The 27,675-nt window shown below is 46.3% G+C and overlaps 3 protein-coding genes across 8 annotated transcripts in view; 2 read left to right on the forward strand and 1 right to left on the reverse strand.

Moving 5' to 3' along the window:
- Window positions 1–63: 63 nt before the first annotated feature.
- Window positions 64–8,658, forward strand: marchf6 (membrane-associated ring finger (C3HC4) 6). 2 transcript variants are annotated; one of them, XM_062481001.1, is made up of 26 exons: window positions 64–351; window positions 831–930; window positions 1,109–1,182; window positions 1,304–1,447; window positions 1,587–1,659; window positions 1,812–1,980; window positions 2,241–2,415; window positions 2,521–2,582; window positions 2,795–2,827; window positions 2,985–3,036; window positions 3,125–3,183; window positions 3,268–3,348; window positions 3,508–3,576; window positions 3,668–3,742; window positions 3,857–3,991; window positions 4,075–4,194; window positions 4,311–4,411; window positions 4,554–4,691; window positions 4,802–5,009; window positions 5,180–5,249; window positions 5,460–5,659; window positions 5,855–5,989; window positions 6,218–6,307; window positions 6,410–6,542; window positions 6,654–6,789; window positions 6,971–8,658. In XM_062481001.1, exons 1-26 carry the CDS (start codon window positions 333–335, stop codon window positions 7,056–7,058), a joined length of 2,739 nt encoding a protein of 912 aa, XP_062336985.1. In that variant the 5' UTR covers window positions 64–332; the 3' UTR covers window positions 7,059–8,658. The 2 variants fall into 2 exon arrangements, with proteins under 2 accessions (XP_062336985.1, XP_062336986.1); XM_062481002.1 differs by having other exon boundaries at window positions 5,460–5,641.
- A 1,151-nt stretch (window positions 8,659–9,809) lies between these two features.
- Window positions 9,810–16,769, forward strand: ankrd33bb (ankyrin repeat domain 33Bb). Its single transcript, XM_062482342.1, is given in 6 exon segments — window positions 9,810–10,907; window positions 14,326–14,455; window positions 14,823–14,963; window positions 15,259–15,675; window positions 15,708–15,820; window positions 15,822–16,769. Coding segments are annotated over 6 exon segments (1,557 nt in total). The 5' UTR covers window positions 9,810–10,418; the 3' UTR covers window positions 16,089–16,769.
- Window positions 16,770–20,935: 4,166 nt separating this feature from the next.
- Window positions 20,936–27,675, reverse strand: part of ctnnd2b (catenin (cadherin-associated protein), delta 2b) — a 56,691-nt gene continuing 49,951 nt past the window's right edge. For 3 of the 5 annotated variants that reach the window (XM_062481542.1, XM_062481540.1, XM_062481544.1), the window contains 9 exons: window positions 27,001–27,186; window positions 25,777–25,950; window positions 25,401–25,551; window positions 23,280–23,514; window positions 23,068–23,161; window positions 22,376–22,502; window positions 21,579–21,710; window positions 21,354–21,430; window positions 20,936–21,209 (listed from right to left, as the gene is read on the reverse strand). In XM_062481542.1, coding sequence (XP_062337526.1) covers window positions 20,970–21,209; window positions 21,354–21,430; window positions 21,579–21,710; window positions 22,376–22,502; window positions 23,068–23,161; window positions 23,280–23,514; window positions 25,401–25,551; window positions 25,777–25,950; window positions 27,001–27,186 — 1,416 coding nt within the window. In that variant the 3' untranslated portion in view covers window positions 20,936–20,969. The remainder of the gene's footprint in view (window positions 21,210–21,353; window positions 21,431–21,578; window positions 21,711–22,375; window positions 22,503–23,067; window positions 23,162–23,279; window positions 23,515–25,400; window positions 25,552–25,776; window positions 25,951–27,000; window positions 27,187–27,675) is intronic. The other 2 variants (XM_062481543.1, XM_062481541.1) reach the window with 1 other exon arrangement.

The raw sequence follows: 27,675 nt of genomic DNA on the forward strand, positions 1-27,675 counted from the left end.
GTTGACGTTTTTGTGCGTAGGCTAATGATTCTGCGTCACCTAGTGGTTCAAATGTGTAGGCCTGTCAATTGTGTCGATGTTTACCTTTGGTCTGACAGAATGTTCAGGCTGCTAAACAACGAGTGTGGGATCTGATATGACTTGATATAAATTATAACACAGAAAGTTGATAGTTGACGACAATAGTTGGCTACATTGTAACTGTACAAGAATCGTTGATACTCAAGTTAGACATGAATTGTGTTTGGTTTACCTAACTTAATAAGGTAGCTGGCCTGCTAGCTTTACCGCTAGCTAGCCGAAGCTGCTGTAGCTGTGCCAAAGCTGTCAAGATGGATACCGCAGAGGAAGGTAGTATACGCCACAACTGTACTGTAGTAACTTTTTTTAACTAGCTGATGTTAGTGCTGATACTTTATGTACGTGAAGTACGATGTTCTCAATACATCTTGTAACGTTATTTAATAATTACAGCTAATGACTTCCCGAAATATGTGAGGAAAGAGTTGGGCAACTATAGAGCTATACGTATTTACTACTGTAGTATAGGCGACTATCCAGCACTTGTGTCGGATAACTGCCACACGATGTACTGTACAGTAGCAATAGCTAGGAGTTTTCACACCAATAATATCACACAATATTCCGTGTCCAGTAAACCTTGTATCGCCAATAATAATACATTATATGCCGAGGCTAATGGCAACGAGTATGATAAGCTAGTCCAACAGTCTCCCAACAAAAGGATATCCATACTGTAGGTACGTGGAATCATACCACTGTGCTAAATCCTGTATTTTGCCTCTTATTCCTCTCCCTGTGCCCAACAGCAGACATATGTAGGGTGTGTCGGTCAGAGGGGAGCCAAGATAAGCCCCTCTTTCACCCCTGTGTCTGTACTGGAAGTATTAAGTTCATCCACCAGGAATGGTACGTTCTCTTCAAGTACACTTCAACCCATACAATCAACCCTCAGGGTACTGGTACGGGTTGAACGAATTATGTTGATCAGTTCATTTCTCTCATAAACTCTCCATACACATGTTTTATATTTGATCATACTTAATATACTTGACATGCCTCTCTCTTGTTTTGTTTTGGTTTATAGCTTGGTTCAGTGGCTGAAACACAGTAGAAAAGAGTACTGTGAATTATGCACACACAGATTTGCTTTTACACCAAGTAAGTTGTTCCCTCCACGCACAGACTCACATTCACCCCCTTTCTCCCCTGACCAAGTTGTCAGTCTTTGCCACTATGGTCACTTAGTCACTTGAGGATCTTGTTGTTCTCTCCTGTTCAGTCTACTCTCCAGACATGCCTTCCAGACTGCCTGTCCAGGACATTTGTGCAGGCCTGGTGACAAGTGTGGGCACAGCTGTCAGATACTGGTTCCACTACACTCTAGTGGCATTCGCCTGGCTCGGAGTGGTTCCTTTAACAGCATGTAAATCCATCCTCTATGTAAAGCTAAACTTAAATAAAGGATGCAAAATCGTTGTAGGTAGACATCTTTATTGGGTGTGTTGAGTGAATGAGTTCTATACAAACTAAAGTGTGTATGTGTGTGTGTGTGTCTTTTACAGGTCGAATCTACAAGTGTTTGTTTACTGGCTCTGTGAGCTCACTCCTCACCCTACCCTTAGATATGCTCTCCACGTAAGTGATTGTGTGTGTGTGTGTGTGTGTGTGTGTCTCACTCTCTCTCAAACCACGTTTGAATCTTTTCAAAAGGACATTACAAATGCTGTTCCCACCATTTCTTCATACACCCATTAACCCCAAGTGTACTCTGATGTCGGTCCACACAGTGAGAACCTGCTGGCGGACTCCTTGCAAGGCTGCTTTGTGGTGACGTGCACACTATGTGCCTTCATTAGTTTGGTCTGGCTCAGAGAGCAGATCGTTCATGGTGGCGCCCCCCACTGGCTGGAGCAGAACCAGCAGCAGCCTCCCAACCCACCAGCACGGCCCAATGAGGTAAACGAAAGACAGCATTAACTTAAAGAGGTAGGAATGAGAACAAAATCTGAAGTTTTTATGAATCTCATATATTTGATTCTGTAGTCAAGAGTGTGCTAGCCATAGCCTGTCAAATGCAACAGCAGCCGGGAAACAAGCTCTAGGAGCAAACCAGACAACCTCATCATGCTCGACATTGAGGCCACGCACATCTGAAGTAGTTCAGTGGCATCGTGTCAGAGTTGACCCCCAGCCCTGGTGCCTCTTCCCCTCCCCAGCAGGGTCCAGGAGAGAGGGAGCCCGGCCCTGGGGCTGACCCCCCAGGAGAGCAGGCAGGAGGGGGGGAGGCCCCTGACGAAGGGTTAGACCCAGGGGAGGACGGGGAGCTGGAGAACGAGGATGAGGACGAGGCCGGAGCAGATGATGGAGTGGATGGCAACAATGGAGGACAAGGTGTGTTACAGTGACTTGGGCGTCTTCACTGCACATAACTGGATTGTGTGTGTCGTGCCAGGTCTTTCAGCAGTGTGTCAGTGACTGCTTGGTATGTGTCTCTAGATGACCTGAACTGGAACGCTCTGGAGTGGGACAGGGCTGCAGAGGAGTTGACATGGGAAAGGGTGAGTTTGAGTTAGGGGTCAGTACCTGTTGTCATTGACTTTCAACTGTATTTAAATTCAAATAGATTAAATATATCACTAGTGGGAATAGCTTAGCCTTTACTGCCTGCATATGCAATTTTAAAGAACTTGACATCCTGCCATACAAATTATTGTAATTTGTTGTATAAAGTGTACTTAAAAAAAAATACATTTGTTTTCTGAAATCACAGATGCTGGGTCTTGATGGTTCCCTGGTGTTTCTAGTACGTGTTCATTTACGATAATAATGTCATAAATGTTCTCAAAAATGTTGGACAGCTACAACAGACACCACTGTACATTTCAAACATCCCCATGAGCCTAGCTAACGATGACGGACTGCCATGAGTTTGTCATCCCATGTCTCTATTCTTCTTCTAGGAGCATGTGTTCTGGGTGGTCTCGTTGAACACTCTCTTCATCCTGGTGTTCGGTAAGTCTACCCTTGTTCTTCTGCTTCTCATACACTACACACTGTAACGTGGCATTTAAACTCCATATACCTTCCTTCCCTGCTATAGCGTTCTGCCCTTATCACATCGGGCATTTCTCTGTGGTGGGACTTGGATTTGAAGAAAATGTAAGTGTACAGTTCATACCCACACAGAAAGTGTCCAGCCAGTAGAAGGGTGTTGTCTCTTAATGATGCTGTGTGCTGTTCCAGGTGCGTGCCTCCCACTTCGAGGGCCTCATCACCACCATTGTGGGATACATCCTCTTGGCAGCCACTCTTATACTCTGTCACGTATCCTTCCACTGTGTGTCCAATATATGTGTGCATGTGTGTGCTGTCACGTATCCTTCCACTGTGTGTCCAATATATGTGTGCATGTGTGTGCTGTCACTATGAAGTATGAAAGACTGAAATGCACAACAGTGGTGTTCTCCTTAACAGTCACCTTAGGGTCTGGCTGCTTTGGTTAGGTTCCAGAGATCCAGACGACTGCTTGGAGTGTGCTACATCGTTGTCAAGGTAAAAGGCATGAGTAATGACGACCCATAATACTTTACAGTGGATCAGTTACATTGATTCAATAAAACTTGTGTCCTATCCATCTCCTCAGGTCTCTTTGCTGGTTGTTGTGGAGATAGGCGTGTTCCCTCTTATATGTGGCTGGTGGCTCGACATTTGCTCCCTGGTACGTCAATCACCTAGCGAGCCTCAGTGATTGGACAAACGGTCGTTCGTTCATCTGTAACACACGGGTGCGCAGCAGCAGGTGACATCTTGAGATGATGTGTGTGTTCTGCAGGAGATGTTTGATGCCTCTCTAAAGGACCGGGAGGTGAGTTTCCAGTCTGCCCCGGGCACCACCATGTTCCTCCACTGGCTCGTAGGAATGGTCTATGTCTTCTACTTTGCCTCCTTCATCCTCCTACTGCGAGAGGTAGGTCTTGACAGCCATACTTATCAGGAGGTGAGCTATACCACTGGTTCTTATCCTTGTCCACTAAATCCTTGTCTGTGCAGGTGCTGAGGCCTGGCGTTCTGTGGTTCCTCCGGAACCTGAACGATCCCGACTTCAACCCAGTCCAGGAGATGATCCACCTGCCCATCTACAGACACCTGCGCAGGTTCATCCTCTCCGTGGTGGGTCAACAAGATCTTCTTACGTATTCTCTCCTCTCCTTTCCTCTCTCTTTGTCTCCTGTCCTCTTTCCCATGTCTTTTATAAAGCCCTCCCTCCCTCCCTGCTCCGCTTCCAGGTCGTGTTTGGAACCATAGTCCTGCTGATGCTGTGGCTTCCTATCCGGATCATCAAACTCCTTCTCCCGGCCTTCCTCCCGTATAATGTGATGCTCTACAGGTGGGAATCGTAGGGGAACTGTCAGTCATTGAGCTGCATACTGAATGGTTGCTAGGTGACTTGTGGAAATGGTACAGCCCCTGTCCTGTGAGCTTCTCATTTGGTTGTTAAATGTTTTGTCCATTGATCCATGTCTGTGTAGTGACGCCCCGGTCAGCGAGCTGTCCCTGGAGCTGCTGCTGTTACAGGTGGTTCTGCCTGCTCTGCTGGAGCAGGGACACACACGCCAGTGGCTCAAAGGTCTGGTCCGGGCCTGGACCCTCACTGCTGGCTACCTGCTGTGAGTCTCTCCCTCGACACCGGACACACTGCTTCCTTCTCATAACCACACATTCAGACTGCAAAAATACTTACTTAATACCCTCTCCCCTCCCCTTCCCTCCCTCACAGAGACCTCCATTCCTATCTGCTGGGGGAACCGGGGGAGGAGGACAATGATGCCAACCATCACAACAACAACAACCTCCCCGGTCGCAACAACAACCATGCCTTTCCAGGCATAGGGGAGGGGCTACACGCCGCCCATCAGGCCATCCTGCAGCAGGGCGGGCCTGTAGGCTTCCAGCCATACCAACGACCAACCAGGTTCATTGTCAGGGTGAGCAGCAGCCAATCAGTCAGTCTTTCTTCACAATCAGGAAGTAGCTTTCACCCAAATATGGTTATGCTGCTGGTTGTCTAAAGATCAATGCAGATACGTCTAATGTAGTCCTCAGTGGTCATGGGTGTTGCTTTGGTTGTGACTAACCTGTGTTCTTGTCTGGGTAGATCGTGCTGCTGATCGTGCTCATGTGTTTGACACTGCTGCTGGCCAGCCTGGTGTGCCTCACTCTGCCAGGTCTGTCACACACACACACTTTGTTTTACTATCTTTGTGAGGACCGACAAGAAAATGTCCCCACTAGGATAGTTAAACAAAACAACACCCGCACAGAAGTGAAAATACCCACAAACACACGTTTCAGAATCGCACTTCATCCTACAAGTCTACCTGTCTCACCTCCTTCACCTCTCCCTCTCTCCCTCGCCTTCCCCCTCGCCCCTCCAGTGTGTGCGGGCCGCTGGCTGATGTCCTTCTGGATGGGTAGCTCCAAGATCCACGAGCTGTACACGGCAGCATGCGGCCTGTACGTGTGCTGGCTGTCCATCAGAGGTTTCAGTGTCCTGCTGGCCTGGATGCCTCGGGGACGCAACATCATCATGCTCAAGGTCCACGAGTGGACCCTCATGGTAATGCCCTCCCCAACGGTAATGACAAAACTATCTAACGCACTATCATTGCTCATGGCTGTGACACTGGATGTGGTCGTTGAAGGTGTTTTTGACGTGGTGGTGATGATCAGGGTTGGGTTCTAATGGGGACCTTTTCTCTTGCTGTGTGTGTGCGTGCTTGGGCTTTCGTGCTTTTGTGCTTGTGTTGTGTGTGTGTGTGTGTGTGTGTAGATCATCAAGACCCTGATCGTCGCGGTGCTCCTAGCGGGTGTGATTCCTCTGCTGCTGGGCCTGCTGTTCGAGCTGGTGATTGTTGCTCCCCTCAGAGTTCCTCTGGACCAGACGCCACTCTTCTACCCCTGGCAGGTACGGGATGCTCATATGGCCAGCATAGCGCCTCGCTGTTAACCCTCACCCTGTCGTAGGACTGCGTAACACAGCCACATCACTACATACGACCATCCAGAGCAGAACTCCCAACTAGATGACACAATTGAGTTCATTTCGCACCGCCAAACTGATCACACAAGACCACAGGAGGTGAATAACTGGAGCAGTGACCTGGACATGTGTGTTGTTGGGGTGTTTTTTCAGGACTGGGCTCTGGGAGTGCTCCACGCTAAGATCATCGCTGCCATCACTCTGATGGGACCTCAGTGGTGGCTGAAGACTGTCATTGAACAGGTCGGTCCCTCTCTGCGTTATAGCTGCATCACAGGGGGACAAGGACACAGGAGGTGTGGGAGGTCCAGCTGCCTGCCTGACTGTGGTTTATCCTTCCTCTAGGTGTACGCCAACGGCATCCGACAGATCGACCTCCAGTTCATCGTCCATAAGTTGGCTGCTCCTGTCATCACAGTTCTGCTCCTGTCTCTCTGTGTACCCTACACTATTGCAAGTGGAATAGTACCCTTACTAGGTCAGTCTGTGTGTGTGTGTGTGTGTGTGTGTGTGTGTACATGGAGTGTACCGGGTGTTCATGACAGGAGGTCAGGACTAGCTGGGACCTAACCAGGCCTCTTCCTCTCAGGGGTGACCCTGGAGATGCAGACCCTGGTGAGCCGGAGGATCTACCCGTGTCTGCTGATGGTGGTCGCTCTGCTCGGGATCCTCTCCTTTCAGATCCGACAGTTCAAACGCCTCTACGAACACATCAAGAACGATAAGTGAGTGGCTGGACAACACGGCACATGTTTGTTTTATTTAATGAATGAATCTGTTGGAAACTGTGATTTAAATAGCATACTATACACAGGACTTAAAGAAACTGCATTGAAAAGTGTACAAATTGAATATTTATGAAGCATTGTGACTCGAAATCCTGTAAGCATTACGTCTTTGCTCCAGGTACCTAGTTGGGCAGAGACTGGTGAACTACGAACGCAAGACAGGCAGGAGCCCCTCTGGAGCACACAGTGGCTCTACTCTCAACTAGATGCTGCCCTGACGTTCCCTTCTCACAAGCGAGGTCAACCTGAGCCTCAAAGAAGCGACACAAAAACATAAAATCAACTGAGTGAACTAACAATATTTTGGTGTATTGAATGACTAGCCTCTAGGTGCCGGTCATTACGAGTTTGGCACAATTGCCTGCTACTGCCAAATGAGCGAGGGAAGTTGGTAATGCTGTTCACAAACAGCTTAGCCTCATCTTCCTGGCATTCAGTCAGTTCTTGTTTTTTTTCTTTTAATAGCTTTTGTCCCAGATTTATAGGAAGAGAGGATTTGCTATCAGACACCTTAGCTGTGGAAGTCTGACCTTTTAAAGTACTCTGGAGACTCGTAGACAGCCCAGTGTTGATGTCCTGGACTCTGCTGGAGGCCACAGTGGTTTCTAACTTTATGTTCAACTTTACAATGGGTGTGCCTGACCTACAATCTTAATTGGCCTCAGAGACATTCTATCTAACCTCGGGACTTAAGATCATCCTCTGAGGAACGAGACTGAGACAGTGAATGCCAGAACCAGCTTCACATCGTTTTTTGTATTTATTAGTGAACTTTTTTTTTTTTTTTTTTTGGACAGTGTGGTTTACAGCATTAGTGTGAGAGAAGTTTCCTTAATTGTGTGATGATGTCTTCTCTCTGCAGACCTCCAGCCAAACACGAGGGGCTATGATGGGGAATAGTTTCAGAGTATAGATATTTTGCACTTTCAGCAAGTGTTGATTCAATGCCATTTATTTTTTTTATTTTTATTTTTGCAATCATAACATCAGTATTTCTTTGTGGTGATAACACCACACAACAAAACAGAATTTCAGATGTTCCTGTTGAGACTGAGTTCAGTTTTGAACATTGATTTGATAGCTTGGGTTTGTAAATAAAGGAATATTTGTTATGTTAAAATAAAACTTTAGTCTATTGTAAGGTTACAAATAATGGCTATTTTAATTTGTAATATTGAGTGTCTGTGACTGAATTTGAAGTTTTTCCAGTGTGAGCATACTGTATGTTGAGATCCAGCAATTGACTAGGAGTATCTACACAGACAAAGCTGGACAATTCTCACCTTAAAACTAATTTCTAAGCAAATGTTCTATTTTTATATGTGCAATTAGTGGCATATGCAAGTACACTTGATGATTTGTAAGGGATTTCGACCTGTGTAATTGTACAGCCTTGAATGTTCTGGGGATGACAATGGATGAATGAATGAATGAAAACCATTCATTTTGATTCAGTGTCACATAGATGAAAATGTTTTATTTATAATTTATTTAACCCAAGCTGGTTAGTTATGAACATGATTTACAATAATGGCCTATGCTATTTTCACACAACAGGTGGTACAGGCATTAAAGTGCAGGTTTAATGTTATTTGCAATTGCTATTTAATGTCATTGGATTTTGTACACCTTTTATGGGGTGGATGTATTTGAACAAAACAATACATACCAGTTGTGTTCTATGAGAATCAATATCACTCTATAGTCCCTTCATGGAATTTTATTAGTTATGTGGGAGAAAGGGTTTTGTTGTTTGGGCCATAAAATAATTTGAATACAAATAAAATAAATATAGTTAGCATGATAGCTTGTTGTTTGTTACTCGTTTTTACATGTACAGGATTATGTTCGGAGACTTCGGGTGTTAAAAGACATGTCAGCTGTGGAACTATTTGAAGCACTAATGGTCACATGTAATTATTACTTTCAGTGTCAAACTCGTTGCTCATTCTGGGTTACGTAACCTGGATGTATAAATCTCAAAACGGATTTAGTCGTAAAATACATCTGGAATGGATCTGATACTGTTGGTAAAAACATTCGTAAGGAGTACGAATAGCTTGCGAAGAGCAGAAGTTCCTGTGTTTGCTGGTGATGTTTTCTGATTGGCTTTTTACTCGGTATAACTCGAGACAACTATCATCTCAGTATGCCTGCTCCTCGTCCAATAATTGTATATAGCGGGACAAGTTATACCTTATTTCTCAGCCTGATAAATGGTTGAAATGCGTGAGAAATACAATTGTGTTGCGTGAGAGCGTGAGAAATGGCTGATAAGCGAGTCTCATGGCGAATGCATGAGATTTGAGAGCCCTGATTATCTCTAGTCTGGCCACGAAAGTCAAATCATCAAAATACCTCAATACTCCCGGTGAGGGTTTATTTGAGGTCGAGCCATCGAGGAAAAAACAGCCTTGCAACAAACTATCATCAAATGCCAGTTGTAGTGTCTGGACAGGATGACTTTTAGCTGACAAATGAACTTGCCGGGCAGTGTTATTTTTGCTGCATCCAATTATCTTTCAGCCGAATGACCCACAGTTCAGTAAAAGATTAGGGTCACATGCAAATGAAGCAAACACTGGAGGGGGCAGGACTGGTATTGTGAAAAAGCCAGGGAATCCCAACTAACGTCATTAGAGTTCGATGTTTTTAACCAATGTTCAATAAACATGGCATGCAGGTTATTGCCTTTACGGCAATGTTAACACTGCTTTAAAGAAAGACACCTGCACATCTACAGCTGACAGCACATTAAATTGCAGTCTGTGCGTCTGTACGCTCATAGTTTTACGAACAAATTTGACACGACAATGCATTATATCATTCAGAATAGGGTGTCAATTTAGACCAAAAATGAAGTCAAAGAAATTTAGAGAGGCTAGAGAGACAGAGAAAGAGAGAGGGAGGCAGGGGAGAGTGAGATAGAGAGCGAGAGAAAAGAGAGAGCGAGAGAGAAGGAGCGAGGGAGAGCTAGAGAGAAGGAGCGAGAAAGGGGGAGAGAGAGAGGGAGATTCTAAGGAGATTATTGAGTGTCAGTTTAGAAACTGCTTCTCTGCTGTCGCTCTTGCTAGGAGAAACAGTTTTGAAAAACTTTCATACAGACACAAGGGAGTAGGAGACAGAGGAGCTAATTTATCTACAGAAAGATTGGCACTTAAAGAGCTTTTTTTTAATGGGACATCCTTGATGATCGAGATTTAGAAAAATAGATACATTTCAAGTCTACAGGACTACTGGTTGCTAGTTGGCGTCAGTTACACAAGGATAATGAGAATCTGCTGTCAACATTGTGGTTAATGACAGGTTGGTAAAGCCTGGTGGATGTAAAGAAGTCCTGAACCATTACCATCGCTTCTGAAAGGAAGGTTTCTGAAACATTACAATGGATGTTCCATACCTCATAATGTCTGTTGAACGTTTAAGAGATAACGGAGAGTGCTGTGTTGTGCTGTGTTGCTTGTGACCTCATTTGAACCAGTGTGACCGTGAACATTCTAGCATTCTCAAAATTCTATGATTCAAGTGTTTCGCTCAAGCGGCGGGGCCCGGGATTGACGGTTTGAATGGTGCGGATCACGGATGACCCAGGAGGCGGGGGGACTCCTGTAAAGGTGCAGCTGAATGGCATGTCTGGACGGGCCAGGGTGGGGGTGACCCTGGGAACCTGCAAGGGCCCTGACGAGGACGAGGCCCCAGAACTGTCCCTCTCGGACGAAGACGACGGCTCCAGCGGTGAAGACGCCGGCGAGGCCGACGACTACTACGACGACGACGATGACATTTATCAGGAGTTTGAGGAGTTTGACTTTGATTCCTTACCAGATCTCCCCCCCGACCGCCAGAGCATCGCCTCCGACGACTCCTTCTACCCTCAGGATGACTCGCCGGAGAACCAGGGGAAGAGCCACCTGTTCTCACAGCCCATCCAGGAGAGCCCTGAATCGGTGTCCTTCTTCAAGGCCTGCAGCAACAACAACTCCATCATTGTGAAGATCATGATACGGCAGGGCTTGAAGGAGGAAGAGGTCAAGGAAACAGACAAAAACAGAAGAGTAGGTTTTCGCACTTCAACACAACTCTCGCACTTCACGTACAAAATCCACACACAGCCTAGAACTCCCATACATTCTAGAACTCAAGAGATATAATACTCTGGAACTTAACACTGCGCTTGAGGTACGTTGGGTAGTGCATTGGGTTTAACTGGAAAATGTTTGTCCCTAGTAAACAAGCACTACCCAGCACTTATTTAATACTTGTTGTCAAACACTGAAATAACTCCATTGCAAGACTGTACAGTGTACAGAAGAGTACAGTAGAAAACAGAAAGTGCCCTCAGATTACACTGTGGCTTTAGCATTTCGAAGCACACAATCATGTGCTGAGTTACAAAAATTGCTGAGAGATACAGAGATGGCAAAAGTACACACACCCTCCAACCAAGTAGAGGTACAGATACTCATGTTTAAAAAGACTCAGTGCTAGCTAAGACACAGATCAGTTGGTTAAGCCCAGGAAACAGATGGGTAGGGTGGGGGATTGCTCTGGGACATAGTGCCCAGGCAGCCCATAATCATGGTTTAGCTTTTAAAGAGTTCACCAAGATATCAGCCAAGTGAAGAACCAAGACTTGTATCAACTGATATAACTCTGATCCAGTGGCATCACGAGTGTACAAGAACTAGAGAAATGCTCAGAGATCAGTGTTTAGGTGCATGCTTTTGGAGGCAGCTCCAGTAATCAGTGTTGCAGTGCAATGGTAACTACCCTTTGACTTTTAAAGGCACTTTTAGTCACTGACATACTATTAGTGTGCTAATGACAGGAGTGGCCTGCTGCCTGCTAGTTGCAGGATTATGTTACTGCTGAATCATACTGTTGGATACATCATTTGGCATGTAGTCTGCATTTCTCAGGCAACTTTTAACTGGAGTTGAAACCTGTTCTGTGCCTTCATAGCCAAATACAAGTGTCATGTCACACGTGGCACAAAAGACTTCTGACATGACCTAGACACATAAGGTGCCAAACTATCCAAATATAAATCTACTGAGCTCTTTATAGATCAGTGTTGTAATTCCAGAGTACATTTCTCAGAATCAGAGGTTTACCTCAATTAAACATTAAAAACGTAATCATGTCTTAATCAGATTGCAAAAGTCTGCTGTGGAATCCTCCAAGAAAAACCTGTTTGTAAAACATAGCAGATAGGCCAATAACCAGTCACTAGTACGTTCATCTGACTAACAATGAAAAGTGGGATTGAATTGCATATGTGTGATGGAAGCGGATGTCCAGCTTGTTGCTAAATCAGCATTGCAAAGCTGTATCTGCGTCAGATGGATGGCACATGTGATGATGTGACGCTGACAAAGATCCCAGGTCTAGCTCTGGCTAAGCCGGAGTGAACAACAAACAAAGTACATACTATCTCAACTACGGTATGTCACTTCTGCCCATTGAGACACACAGTATAACCTCTCTTGATAAATGTGATGAATAAGCAGTACTGGACAACTGCACTGCTCATTTTGTTTTCTCTGGGTCTTTTTCATATTATCAGTCCTGTTATGCAATTAACTGGCTTTGTCGCAGAAGGGACATTTCAACAGCAGGGACTTGTATTTAATTCCCAATAATCACTAACGTGCAGTACAGTGGGGAGAATTGTCATTAAAAAGCAACTGAACAAACAAAGTTAACCCAGCGATCAACTCTGACATCCTCACCTGCAGTGCAGTGTCATGAAGGACCAGTAGGGTGTAGTGCAGCAGCAGACAGATGGTCATGTGAAAGACTATTAGCTCAGACTTATATTTGTGTTCCCAAAGGGATCAGAAAGGGCTTGTTAGACAGCAAGTGCCACCTTAAGTTCCTTTTATCTAAGTACTCCCCCCTTTCCCTGTGTTTGTACGGTACGTAGGTTTCCTTCCATCTCATTCAATAATTCACATTAAACAACTGAGAATAACCTCAGCTAAAAATAACCTAACAATCTGGGCCGGATTTAAGTGGATGTAGGGTGACTTGTGGAGAGACTGGGGTGAGAGGTGTCGGGTGGTTTATAGTCTGGTAGGGGGGCAGGATGTTCAGGGGGGTGTGACCCAGGTGAGGTGGTGGCAGGGTGTGGGGGGAACAGTCCAGACTGGGGTGGCCAATTGACTACTCAACACTTGTTGAGTATTCCCACCGCCTGGTGGAAGAAGCTCTCACGACACCTGTTTGTTCTTGTCAGGATGTCCCGCCTCTTGAAGGTAGGCGGTGTAAACAGATGACAGCTGGGTGGGTGGTGTCTGTGGTGATGGATAGGGCTCTGCTGCAGCAGCGTGTGATGTGGAAGTCGCTATGGCGACTGGAGCTCTGCACCAATGACCTTCGGTGCTGCTTTCACAACCCTATTTGTTACCTAGTGTCAATCCTATGTTCCCAGGGTCATCTGTTCCCAGCTCTGTCAGCACCTGCTGGGAACCTTAAAAAGATTGGTTATGGCTGGGCTTATATATCTGTTTAGAAGCCTTGCTCCAAAAAAAGGATAATATTTATGAAATATTTTTAACTTGAAACGGGTCACATTTGAGCCTAAGACAATGGGAGTGTTTTTTCTAGAATATTGAACTAGGCAACAAAAGAGCTTGGGCACTTCAGACCCTGAGAACATACTGGATAAACTCCCCTAGTGTCCATGGGGCCACACAATCAACCAAATTCATTTGAACAAAGTTAAGACAAAGACATACATTCTACATTCTATACTCATTAATGGAATTCCACTAAAACAAACTTTAAAACAGTTTCACAACACATATGTTTCATGTGGTTGGATAGAGTACAAAAAGCACCACGCATAATAATATCTATAACACATAAAATTACACAGATTAATTATTTTGGGCCTTAGTCAGTTAATGCAAACCATACTTGTCTTTGTAGTATAATCTTAGCTAGCTAGTTGAGGAAGCACCTTGAAAAGCAAAGCTATAGATCCAATTGACCCTGGTGAGGAATCTGAGGATCAAGAGCAATCAGACTCAGGTCTTAAGACTATCAAGGCCCTCAATGACCTCACGTCAGACACGCTAGCAGACGTAGTTGCCGATGCTGCAGCTGGCATAGGTATCTGCAACATGTTAGCTACTGTAGCACTCACAAGGTGCAACATGTACAAATGTGAATAACTGTGGGGCTGTGAGGTTGATTCTACATATGTTTAGCTTGGTAAATGAGATTAAACAAAGTCATTACTGATGTATCCTTTAAACTTAATGTACATTATTCAGCTTGGAAAGCTTGTTGCAGTGTTGGATTGACTCAAGGAAAGTCTCTCAGAATGATCTCAATGCCAATACCAAATCTGTAAATATTGTATCCCCAAAACAGCAATGTTTCTTCCTTAAAATCAAACCCTTAATGTATAATGAATGATGAGAAGGATAAATAATTAATGTTATGATGATGATTTGTTTGTTTCAGTCTGGGTTGATGCTGGCCTGTTACCAAGGTTACGTGGATGTGGTTATTGCTCTTGCTTCATGTCCTTACATTGACATCAACTGGCAAGACAACGAGGGCAACACAGCCCTCATCACAGCTGTTCAAGCAGGTACCATAACTATGAGGGTGTGCCTCAATTGTCTTCAATGGTCTTCTCTGTGTCAACTTCATTCATTCTGCTCCAAAACCTTTGAACTTGACAGGTATGTCCATGGAGGTATTCCTGTTGGGGTGCTTCCATGTTGATTTTACTTGCCCTTGTGTTTTTATGTAATTGTTGGGGGAAAAAGACAAGAAAGGGAGGCTGTAGAGTATTGAGACACATCCACACGTTCTCAGTTGTCTTTCATTTGGTTCTGCTGCTGTCGTAAAACACAGCAGAAGTCTAGCCTTTCATTTCAAGTCCTGTCACAATTCCCTCCTCCTGTGGTGCTGTGCTGTATGAACTTGTGTGTTTGTTGCTCCTCCACCTCAAGGTCACGTCATGATCTCCAACTACTTACTCAACTACTTCCCTGGCCTGGACTTAGAGCGGAGGAACTGTCACGGCTTCACAGCCATGATGAAGGCAGCCATGCAGGGCAGGGCTGACTGTGTCAGGGCTCTCATGATGGCAGGTAAAACATGAATTGGACGAGGTCCCACCCTTTCCCATTTTGTATTTTCACTTGCCTTTGAACAGGCACAACGATAACTAGTCGTACGTCTTTTGTTAATTCCGTCTTTCAACTCTCTTGGCTAGAGTTAATGTTTAGAGTTCTCAACCTCTCGACCACGTGAGACAGTGTTTTTATTAGACGTACACTTACACGTGACATGATGCACAATGTCGCTTGTAGAGGGTACGGGTCGCGTGCGTCGTGTGTTTTCAGCACAGGTTCCACGTGTCTAGCGTGTCTGCTTCTGCTCTAGGCGGGGACGTGGAGGCCCGCGACTACGGCCGGAAGATGACCCCGCGGGAGTGGGCGCTGTTCACCGGCCGCTACGACACGGCCGCCCTGATGACCCGGCTGATGGAGCAGCCGTGCGCCGAGCAGTTCTGCGACGCCTACCGGCTGGAGTGGCCCCTCCTACAGGAGCTAGTGGCCCAGGCCCAGGAGCCAAAGTCCTGCTGGCGGCGCATCTCCCAGATGGCCATGGACTGCTGCTCCTTCAACCTCCGCACCAAGACCAACGCGCTGGAGGACGGAGTCCTCGACCACACGGTCCGCATCACCACCAGCCTGGTCAGCCCTCTCGTCGCCCCCGTGTGCCGCACGGTGGCGCCGGGCAGCCCGCCGTGCGTGGGGAAGCGCCGCTTGGCCGTGCAGGAGATCCTGAGGAAGCAGCGCCTGGACGAGCTGAAGCGTCTGGGGCCGGAGAGGCTCAACAACTACAAGAGACTGTTCCAGAACTCCCGCGTGCTCCTGGTGCCCAAGAAGACGGACCGGCGGTCCAGCCTGCAGCCGCAGGTCCTCCGGGACATGGGAGACGTGATGTCGGCGTCGACGGTGGCGCTGCGCCGCACCAGCCTGCTGCCGCTCCACCTGATGAGGCGGAGCAGCGTGCGGCCGGGCATGGTGGTGCCCAAGGTGAGGCTTTGCAAGGCTCCGGCTAACGCCAACCACCTGGAGAAGCAGCGCAGGAGCAGGGAAAACAGCCACCTGCAGATCCCCAAGTGGAATTACAAGGCCATAAAGGAGGAGAGGAGGAGGGCGGAGGAGGACCGTGAGAGACGGGCGCCTACCAACAGGAGGAGGTGAGGGAGGACGGGGAGAGAAGGAGCTTTCGGTTGAAGAAGGATGAGAGACAACGTGAGGTTTAGAGGACATGCTAGCCTACATGGAGGAGGAGGAGGAGGAGAGAGTGCTCCAGCAGCACTTCCTTGGACTCGGAGTGGACTAGTCCACTAGAGGACACTGCAGACTATTCAACTCTTGACTGACTCAGGCAGCTGTCTCGCTCACACACACGCTGTCGTTCTTGGTCTTTCACAAATGGACAGGCCACCTCAGACCTCCATGTGTTTACTGAGTGACGTGGCATGTTTTGTTTGAAGTGCCCCTTTACATCCTTTAGCTCTGGAATTCTCTGGTGAGCAACAAACCGACAGACCTGGATTTTTGTGGACCTCATACAACTGCGTCAGCTGGAAGAAAGAAAGAAGTTTTCCGTTTGTGCTACTTATCTGGAATATAATTTAAGTGTTCTCAAAGGGAGGAACTAATACTTGAACTTCGTACAGATGTATTTTTTGTATTCATGAATCGATCAGTTCTTTGTGTTATTGGCTTATTTGATACACATTTGATGTGTTCTCCAAGACAGTTCTCTGTGTATGCAGGTTGCAGTTTTAGGGGTAGGCCTATTATTGACGCATATTTTAAATGTTATCAGTTGATTGTTTGAACGCTCAACTGTCAATAAAGATTACGTTATTTCTGCTTTAAGACAAGTCACTTAAAATGCCATTAGCCTTGGCGGGTGTGAGGGGGAGGGGTGGGTGATTGCGGATGGGGCAAAAGGGGAGCAGTAATGAATGGTTCTTGGCATGTCATTGCATTGTATAAGAGTCACTTGGTCAGGCCATAACTTTACTAAATGAAGTGGTTCCAGCTAGGGCACAGGGCAGGTCACTCTGAGCCAACACGGAGTGTTCAGGAGGAGAGTGGAGGGTCTGTGCCGACCTCATACACCATACACAGTGGGTATTCACTCACAGCTTATATATGTTTTTATATATAGCTTATTTGTATGTCTCAAGGCAAACAGACCAATCAAATGGGAGTCGTTTTGTTTTACTATTAAATCAACATTTCCAGTAGCAGTTGGTCAATGTGGATAGGCATCAAAACTACAGACACTATGTATTGCCCACGCCCTTTCACATATGAATATCAATGTATATGCTAAATGGTCCAAAGCGATTATGTAACTGCTCTTTTTGTAGAATAACATTATTTGCATAATCATCAAAGTTATGTAATTGCATGACTTACATAAGCAAAGGACATTTTGGTTACTGTTTGAAGCTTATATCAAATGCATTGCCTATTATCTGAGTACATCTTCAGAGACTGTGGTAGCTTGTACAGTATCTGCAGTCAGTCAGTGTGCAGCAGTAGGCCATCCAGGAGAAAATGGAAGACCTGACCTGCATATACAGTTCTCTACTAGTCCACTAGAGGACACTGCAGACTATTCAACTCTTGACTGACTCAGGCAGCTGTCTCACTCACACAAACTCTTATTCTTGCTCTATCACAAATGCACACACACACACACACACTCACACACACGCACACACGCACACACACACACACACACGCACGCACACACACACACACACACACACACACGCACAAACACACACACACACACACACACACACACACACACACACACACACACACACACACACACAGAGCGGCCACAGAATGATGGATTCTCCTAGGATTAGCCATGCAATTAAAATTTAAAGGGATATAATGGAATATTCCATGTCATATTCTAAAGCTTTGGAAAGCTCTTTTGAGCTATGTGAAGGAACTGCAGTATCGGGCGCTCTCATGAGAGAGAAGTGAAACACTTTATGTGACGGCAATGGGCTTGTTCTATGTGCAACTGTGCATGTCCCCTGGAGCTTGTGTCCCTCGGGCCCAGGTGTCATGTTCGTGTGTGGATGCACAGTAGCCTGTGTGACGCTGGATAAGTGTGGCTGGAGAAGCCCATGCAGAAAATGAGGCACCTTGTTGTTGATAAGATGGCACATTTCTGATGGGCAGACAGAGAGAGAGAGAAGAGAGGTATTCATTGACACCCGTTGGACGTTTCTGAAAGGTGGTGATTGCTTGATCAGCCTAGCACCCTGCTTTGTTCCAGCACAACTACTAAGTGGATTTCTTTGCCAAATCACCACATCTTATTCTGTTCCTATTCATCTAAGGTGGTAACAATGATTGTAGGAAGCGTCTCACAAGATGGATCGTTTCAGAGACAGAGAACAAGAAAACGCGAGAAACTGTGACCATGAAAAAACAACACCAAAAACTGTAAGCGCTTCGATGGTCTGTTTATATCTTTGTAGCAGTTGCAATCTGTTGAGGCAATAGAAAGATTCACATTTTTCTTTTATTTTTAAAACACGTTTGTCTAGCAACAAAAAGGTTACTGACGTTTGTAACCCATACAGTTTAGTCAGATTTCTGTCTACTTTTCACAAGGACATGGTCTGGCTCCATATGCTGACTACATAGAAGGTACCTCAATAGGACAAGTCGTGTCGTTTCACCAGTCGGGGGAAATTGCATCGTTGTTCCTTTTGAAAGCATCTGCAGATGATGTCTAGACTTCTAAACAGTACAGTAGGGGAGACCAGGGATCTGTGTAAGAATGGTTTGTAAATTGAATCCTTCTTTGAATTCTGTGGTTCCATAAGTGTTTTGATTAACGTTTACTCTTGGAATAATTGCTCATGCACTTGACGACCCAGGCTAGTCCTAGTCTGTTTGAACTTAATAGCACATTGGATCAGAAGAAGTGGACCTATGACATTGTGTCATGCAGGAGGGAAGGTCCTTCGGAGAGGGGTCCATTTTAAACACAGGGGTTGCATTTTTATCTAAAGTAAACAAATACAATGTGTTATAACGAATAGAATTCATTCTCCTAGAAGTCCATGACCTCCGTATAACGCAGTATTGAACTACAGAACCGGAAGCATATTGTCAACTCAACATATTGTAAAGTAAACAACTAGTTGTTTACTTTACTGTAGGTCTATTTGAAAGGATCTTCAGTTCTTTATTTTGTGGTTAACTAGTCAATGCTTTAGGGACATCAAGTGCCAGGAAACTGTTAACACCAAATATTCACACATTGGTATGTCTAGTTCTGTAGCACCTTGTCTTGTAGTGTTGTGACTTGCATGTAGACCTAAAGCAGACCCTGGTCTCCCCTATATCACATAGCAACAACATGACTACACAAATTCAACATTTTAGTGTGTAGACCAAAAAATCTATGTGAACAAAATCCTACATGTAGTTTTTTAAGTCTTTTCGTTGCTGCTATAAGTGACATCCACATCTGCACATAAAAAGTATATATTTATATTTATATAATATATATTCATACTCTATTAACAGTTTTCTACCATGAACGTAATTGCCACCAATCTCTTTTTTCTTCTTCTCTCAAACATCGATTATTGTACAACACAGTCATCTAATTTGTACATCTTTGGAGGGAATGAAGCTCTCAAAGACATTTGCCCCTCCTTGGTAGTGACCCAGTCCTGTTACAGTATACACAGCTTTATTCAATTAAAACACATTATTAAAAAAAAGCATTTACAAACTGGCATCATTAGAACCAAGGACTTGCTGTTGAGCGGAATCTTCAACAGAAGCTCCATGTTATCCCCCGAGGGTCCCGAGACAAATACGTTTGGCACGTTTTTAAAAACTGACAATGAGCACAGTTCACAGGGAGGCTTGGTTGTGGGAGATACACATGGTCCATGTCAAGGTGATCAAGGGACACGAAACAATGCACAGCATGTTGGGAAATGGAGTCTTTCTACGGCGGGTAAACCAGTCAACAGGCAGTGGAGGAGCACCAGGGATGATGAATGATGCTGATGTTTTGCTATTGTTACAACCCCCCTCAGATCAACACCATCAGATATGCAATGTTTCGTTTCTGACTGGTCTTCATTCTGCCGCTGACATACTTTTGTGTGGGTTGCTAGGCAAGGGTTCTGTTTGTTGACAAACAGTATTGACCTCTAGGAATGGAATAGATAAAGGTTAGTAGGAACCACAGAGAGAGAGGAAACACTGGTCTTTTGTGTAATATACACAATGCACTTGCATCTCTGTAATGTACATCAAATACTTTACACCGGAATTAAGAATTAAAAAAGTAGAAATTAAAAAAAGAAAGAACTGTAACAAATGAAAAAAGGTACAAAGTCTATAAGCGATTCTTTGCCACGGCGGGCACACAGATTGAAGCTGTATGTAACCTAAAGTTTGTGACCACTACTCCCTAGTGTGTGCGGAATGACTCGTCATTTTTCTTGTGCTTCATGTTACTAAACTCTTTGCTATTTACCACATATTTACAACTGTCCTCAGTCTGAACATTGCTGATTATCTCAAAGGTATTTCAGTAACACTCGAAAAAGCTCCAAGATATCATTAACCCTCTCAAGAACACCTTCCTGATGCCTTTAGTCCTTTTTTCTTTCATTACCCATGCTATGCGTGCCTCACTGATTTCCCTCTCGTTCTTTCTTTGTCTTTCTCTGCCTTTTCTTTCTGGATTTAAACCGTCTCACTCAATATCTCTCTTGATCAGCTCTCCCGTGAAAGACCTATGAATGTGGGAGCTCTCTCTCTCTCTTTCTTTCTCTCTCTCTCCTTTGTTCTCGATCTTCATCTCTTTCTCTCGCTCTCTCTCTTTCTGTTTTGCTCGAAACAAATGAAACGGCTGAGGAAATGTCTTGGTGGTGTGCATGCACATGCATGGCCTGTCCTGTCCTTTTGTCCCGACCCCCCCCTCCCTCCTCCTTTCCCCTGTCACGCAGCGCTACACCTCCCCACAGCCCCCCCCCCCCCCCATCCTCCCTCACCCCGCTCCTACACCCAGGAGTCTGGGGATGCTGGGTAGTGGCTGGTCTCGTAGTTGAGCTCGCTGTACGGTCTCGAAGCTGAGTAGAAGTCCACGTAGTTGCCGGTGGACTTGAGGCCCAGGTGCATGTTGAGGTCAGCTCCCTGTGGGGGGCGCTGGTGCACCTGGTCCTCGTAGAAGGAATCCTCGTAGGCTCCGCCTGCTCCCGGAGGATTCTGGAAAGGAGGGTAGGGCTCTGAGGGGTTGGCCTGCAGGACGGAGACACAAGGAAGGTTACGCCTCGGATACGGCTAATCCTCAACTGGTGAATAAAGCATGAATCCTGTATGAGCTGTGGGTTTGAATCGTGCCTGGAGAAGCAATGCTTCCAGAGGTTCGGGTTGCTGTCTCACCTGGTTGTGTTTGAGGTCATCAGTAGGAGACACATAGGCTCCCCTGTACAATGTAGACGTTCCACTGGATATCTGAACTGCAGGGAGACGAAGTACTGTGTTATCAATGGGTCAACTTCAGATGCTTCTCAACAGTAACAATGGAACTTCGACTTACTCTGAATCCGAATAGACAGCAGAAGTAGCGAATAAGGAACAGCTGGCGTATGAAAGATGTGTTCCTACCTGCCATGGCGTCTTTCCTGGAAGTGTGCTCGCCCTTGTTTCCATGGTAACTGGCATTGGTGCCTGTCGACTCGTAGTCCGTCTTTCTCTCCTTGAGTGCCATCATCTCCCGTGGAGAAGTTGGGGCGCTCGCTAAATGCATACACACACACACACACCCGCACAAGGACACAGACACACATGGACACACACACACGTTACAAGTTTGAGCAGAAACACCAACCCCCTGGTGAAGATGCCCAGCAGTGAAAATGTACAAGCTGCTCCAGTGGATGGTCTACTAACGACCACATGGCTTTTCTATAATTAAATCATGACTTTGCTTTTAAATGGTTTTGTATTTAAATATAAAACTGCTTCAACTGAGTCATTCTTCCGCTTTCTATATTTATCTTTCTCTGTGTTATCCTCTCTCCTTCTCTGTGTTCCTCTCTTGGTCTCTGCTTTCTCTGTTCTCATCTCATTGGGTAAGTGACTAAGTCTGCGTGGCAGCTGATTCAGTGAGACTGGATTGTCCTTTGTACACTTCAACTTCACCTTCACTTGTTATCTTTCGGTTGAGGAGAGATGGGTTCTCACCCACCCGCCAGAACCAGAGAGAGAAAGAGTGAGATTTAGAGGAGGAGAGGATATGGCAGAGAGACAGACAGACGGACAGGCAGCAGTAGAGACAGGAGAGGCTTGGAGAAAAGCTCTTTGATCTGGTAATGGATTTCTTTGTAGAGATGGTTTAGAGAGCTAGAGAGAAGGAGAAAAAGAGAGAGAGAGGCCAGAAGTAAATACAACAGTGGACTCACCTGATCGATTATTGGGCGACGTCCGTACAGGAGAGATGGATGGGGTTCGAGAGGAGGAGTAAGGTCGTTGTCTATCTCTCTCTATCGTAGATGAGGAGCCAATGAAATGATACTGAGAGTATCCATCCTGGAAAAAATCGGATAAACAGGACAATGTGCTGACCTGTAGTCTCGACATAGATATGAACAACGTGTTCAATCATTTATGAAAAACTACATTTCTGAGAAAAAAAACTGACAAATTTGATTATTGTTGAACTTGAATTTGCTGCTTTTTTCTCTCCAAATGAGATTTGTGGAAGGAAAGCTAGCAGTTTGTCTGGAAACGTTCTTATCCTTTCCCTTCATATGTAGAGGTCCCAGTAACCTAGTTACAGCTCCAAACTGTGCTGATTATAGAGTTGTAACCACCCATTGGAAAAGGACCTTTCCAGCCATTATGTATGGTTGTCCTTAAGCAGGGAACTCCCTGAGTCAGGACTAGGAAGGTGTGGGGGTCAGATGGCTGAGTGGTTAGGGGGTTGGGCTATTAATCAGAAGGTTGTTGGTTCGATTCCAGGCCACGCTGAATGGCGTTGTGTCCTTGGGCAAGGCACTTCAACCTGCTTGCCTCGAGGAGAATGCCCCTGTACTTACTGTAAGTCGTTCTGGATAAGAGCGTCTGCTAAATTACTAAATGTAAATGTAAGTACCTTCTTGTAGAGGCTGCGGAGGTCTCTGTACTGCCACATGCTGTTGAGGACTTGCGAGGCCGCCTTCACCACTTTAGGCGTGTGTCTGGGAATTCAAGAGTGAAAGAAAAACAAGCCAAATTATCCTCAGAGGAACAGCAGGAAATGACAAGGCACCACCCACGTGGACGTAGGGTCACGGTCAGCGGAGAGCAGCTCAAACCGCCACCTACTTGTCTCCTTTGCTGCGGGCGATGCCAATGAGCTTCTCGATGCCCCCCGCGTCTCTCAGAGCTTTGGTGTTCTCCATGTTCTTGGTGATGACCTCGTGTAGCGCGCAGCAGATTGCCGTGATGGTGTCGTCAGACATGGTCTTGCCCATGCCACTGCTGGCCCCGCCTCCTCCGCTGCTGTTGTTGTTGTTGCCCCCCGGCAGCCGGTGAACCAGGTCTCTCATTGCATACTTACCTGGAGCGGAGAGAGAGAGAGATACAGAGAGAGAGAGGGATGCAAAGAGTTTGGTTATATCCATTGAGTATGGACCTTAGGCTGTTGTTGCATGCAATAAACAGTACTTCTTGTCCTCTGAAGGAATATTTGCAGGGACTATAAAATCCATCTTATATATGCCATTGGTAGAATCACAGGGGGGGGATCATGGAGACATGAATAGCTGGCTTTGTGAGTGACAGCCAGTTGAAGTCAGAAGTCTGATCCCTGACCTCCAGTGTGACCTGGTCAGAGCTTACAGGGCCCTGCTAACATGCCCAGCTTTGAAGCCTGGGATGTCAGACACAAGGCCATTGTCTACAGTCCCAGGTGGGTGAAGGCCTTGGCTACCGCCCTCCAGATACACATAAGTATCAGAAAAACACTAGCGGTACTTTTCTCACCAGAGGGGCACATGGGATCATTCTGGAAAGTGGTACTCTGAAATGTAACATTGTTTGATTAGTGGTGCTCTGATTATGTGGGCACTTCTGGGTTTAAGGACACCCTGACGAAAGATTTGAGTGAAAGTCACAGGGAACCAGAACTAAAAAAAGAGAGAAGAGAGAACAGAGCAGACATAGATCCTTATCTGAATATTCTGAAAAAAGTCAAGTCAAATCTTCCAACTTGTAATAATTGAAGAATTCGCACAGAGATTTCACCGATGACATTTACAGCTAGGTCCTATATGTCGAGGGCTTAAACCATCCATCGTGGGCTCAAGCAGGGCTTCATTACGACCCGGCCAACGCTGTAGGCCTGAGGACACGACAGCCAGGGCGCTGAGGGAAATGTCAAGGCCCTCGATAGGCACCCGCGAAATTGAGTTTTCACAGGAAACACTAATAATGTTAAAGGCAGGTCTGGGAGAGTGGCTTCAACCACTGAGATTCAGAGCACGACCTGATCACTGGAGACCATACTGTACAAACACACATGAATTTACACAGACACGTACACTCTGTAACCATGAAAAATTACAAAAAACCTCAGTCAGATACTGGGGAATTCTTCAAATGCCCAAGGCTACAGGTACACTTGCACTTATAGCAGCTCATGTTGTTTAATTGTAACTTGTTTAACTACATGCTCTTATGGTTCTTCCCTTTGGCACTTATTTTGGTTGTTCACAATGTGTGCTTCATGTTTTGGCTACTCGCAATGTTTTGTGGCTATCTCGTTGTTATGATCAGTGACCTATGCACTTTGTAAAGCTCTCTCTTGGAAGTCGCTTTGGATAAAAGCGTCTGCTAAATGAATAAATGTAAATGTAAAAAATGTAAGGCTACAAAAGCATAGTTTTGAATGACTGTTTAACTTAGGAATCTCCCAAAACAATGTATCTTTTATTTAGTATGCGTCTACACATTTATTTCGTATATTTTTCTATTGAATCAGTGTCTATAATCCCATGAAAAGCTCAGAGCAGGAGGTAAACAGCGAGACAACCTAGACTCTGTCTAGACAGAGTTCTCACATCGTTGCAGCATGTGTCTGTGTGCCTTTCAGATTGGGTTTTACTGGTTAACATCATGCCAACATGTAAATAGGCGATAATTGAGGGTAACCCATTATTCCATCAAGCCAGAGGCATGTGTGTTGTGGCGCGAAGCGGCGCGACACGACGAGCGTCTGCTCAGCACGCAGCAACAGCCACAGGAGACGGCAGGGAGCAGTTGCCATGGAAACCCGGAGGTCCGACAGACAGCGAAGTTTATTAGGGAGATCACTAATGTTTCGGTATCAGCAGGGGATCACAAACAGGGAAAGAGCACAAAGAGCCGCACCCCTCGGTTTCTCGGTGAGGGAGCTCTGCCACATGCACACGCAAAGCGGGGCGTATGGGAGGGAGGGAGGCTCACCGATCAGCTCTTTGTTCCTGACGTCCAGGGCCATGTTCCTGAGGGCGGTGGCCACGGCGCACACCACGCGGTCGTTGTCGATCCTGAGCAGCTCCACCAGGATGGGCAGGCCCTTCTCCTTACGCACCGCCGCACGGATGTACACCGACCACTAGGGGCAGCAGAGAGCAGGGAGAGGACGAGTGGAGGAGAGGAGGAGAGGACAGACAGGCTTTTATACCAAAACTGTGTGAGTTCACAGCTCATAATACGAGGGTGAGGAAAGGGTTACTTATGAGTTAGTATGTCCAACTCCACATTATGAGAGTAGCACTATACTATAGTACAGTTGACTATATACTCCTCTATCCGTCTACCACAGTCGGCAGTGCTGTACCTTCCAGCTGCCGGCGGCCAGATTCTGCAGAGCCCCCGCCGCCCCCTCCAGGGTGTCTGGGTTGGAGCACTCGGACAGCAGGGTGAGGTAGGGCTTCACGATGGTGGGGTGCCACAGCATCTGGATACCTTTAGGGGGGTCCGCCGAGTCGGGGAAGGGCCCCACGCCATCCCACTGGAGGGTGAGAAGATTGGAGAGGGGCTACCACACAATACCAGCGATACACTGCTGCTGCTGCAGTACCTCTTTGCTACCAGTAGGCATGCTGTTGGAGCGACTGGATTGGCTGCCCTGCTGTGCAACAAGGCACAGTGGTTGCACCATCCCACAGTCAGCGTTTGTCTAGTTGAAGTCAGATGGAGAAGATAGAGATCGAAGATCAGAATCAGAAGACTCCCAGTCTTTCTCAGATTTCTTGGTCAAAATAAAACAAAGCTCCGTCATGTCAATCATCTCTTCTTCAGCCTCCCCTTTCAGAGATAAAACCCCCGAAAATGAGTAAATGAGTAATTATCCATTAGATGCAGCCTCTCCCCCCTCCCTCTCCCCCGGCCCCACTGCTGTTTCACTAATTGCACACAGCTGTGATGGAGAGAAACAGAACCCCGGAGTGGGTCTGTCTCAGTCAGACCCCCGATCTCTGATCAGTTTGGGGATGTGTCCTACTGCTGGCGGAGGTCTGGACGCAGGGAGCAGAGGCTGATCCTGGAGCTGTGCTTGGCTGCCGTGTTGAAACTCATCAATTACCTTGACGACTTTCCCTGGCAGCCCGGAAGAGTTTGGGTTTCAATACGGCTTTGTTAGCCACCCTCTCAACTAACAACAGAATGAGCCACTCAACTGACAACATCATGCTTATCCCCATGACAACCAGTCCATGTCGGTCATTCTTTTTACAGACAGCTGCAGCTACGCTCTAAAAGGCATGGGGGACTTTGATTTCTGCGTAATCCTCAATGGACAGTGGACAATTTGTTTTAAATCATAATACCATCATAGCTCATTGCTAGTCTGCACGTCATATCTACCAGACCTGATCTAATATCTATTTGCAAATGCAAAATTTCCGGTGCGCTTGATTTCACCCAAATGTATTCAAACCTTCAGTGTACCTTCAGAGTGCCAGTTGTGAGGTACATTAAACAGCAAGTCAAGAAACTGATCTATGTAATTGCTTCGGTGCACTCCTTCCCCCTAGTCAAATCAAGTGCTCCCTCCGCCCACCTGGTCGTGCCCCTTCTTCCTCTTCTTCTTCTTGCCCCAGCAGCCGGAGCTCTCGCCCTCCTTCCCGCTGGCGTCGGCGCACAACAGGCCGTCCAGCTCCTCGCTGCCCACCTGCTGGCCCTGGGACGTCTCAGCCGCCAGGCGGTAAGACAGGTTCCTCAGGATGCACACACAGTTCTCGATGGTCTGGAGAGAGGGAGGCGGAGGGGAGGGAGGTGGAGGGAGGGGGGGGGAGGGAGGGAGGGAGGGAGGGAGGGAGGGAGGGAGGGAGGGAGGGAGGGAGGGAGGGAGGGAGGGAGGGAAGGAAGGAAGGAAGGAAGGAAGGAAGGAGGGAGGGAGGGAGGGGACGGGATGGGAGAGAGACAGATAAATGAGGATCAAGTATTGAGAGACCTATTTTTGTATTCCTCTATGCTTAATCAATAATCTATGCTGTCTGTGTCGTACTGTTGATGTTCCTGCGAATATTGAGATTATCCAGAGGCCCCCGATGGGATTCCTTATGCGCAACAATCAACAGGCAGGAAATCCCTTAACTAATGAATATTTAGCGTCTTTGTTAAGACTGATTCTTATGGTGTTCAGAATTGCTGCATGTGTTGGAGTGCCTCCCGGCTAATGGAGACCGGTGAGCTAGCTTGTGGTTCTGGCCTGGGTCCAGGGCCCAGTAGTACA

The sequence above is a fragment of the Osmerus eperlanus genome, chromosome 16 (assembly GCF_963692335.1).
Source record: "Osmerus eperlanus chromosome 16, fOsmEpe2.1, whole genome shotgun sequence".
NCBI classification, from domain to species: domain Eukaryota; kingdom Metazoa; phylum Chordata; class Actinopteri; order Osmeriformes; family Osmeridae; genus Osmerus; species Osmerus eperlanus.

Excerpts from the sequence above, each read along its gene's own strand:
- marchf6 (XM_062481001.1), top strand. Across the intron at positions 931-1,108 it reads AAGTTCATCCACCAGGAATG|CTTGGTTCAGTGGCTGAAAC; the intron begins GTACGTTCTCTT and ends TTTGGTTTATAG. Across the intron at positions 4,412-4,553 it reads TATAATGTGATGCTCTACAG|TGACGCCCCGGTCAGCGAGC; the intron begins GTGGGAATCGTA and ends ATGTCTGTGTAG.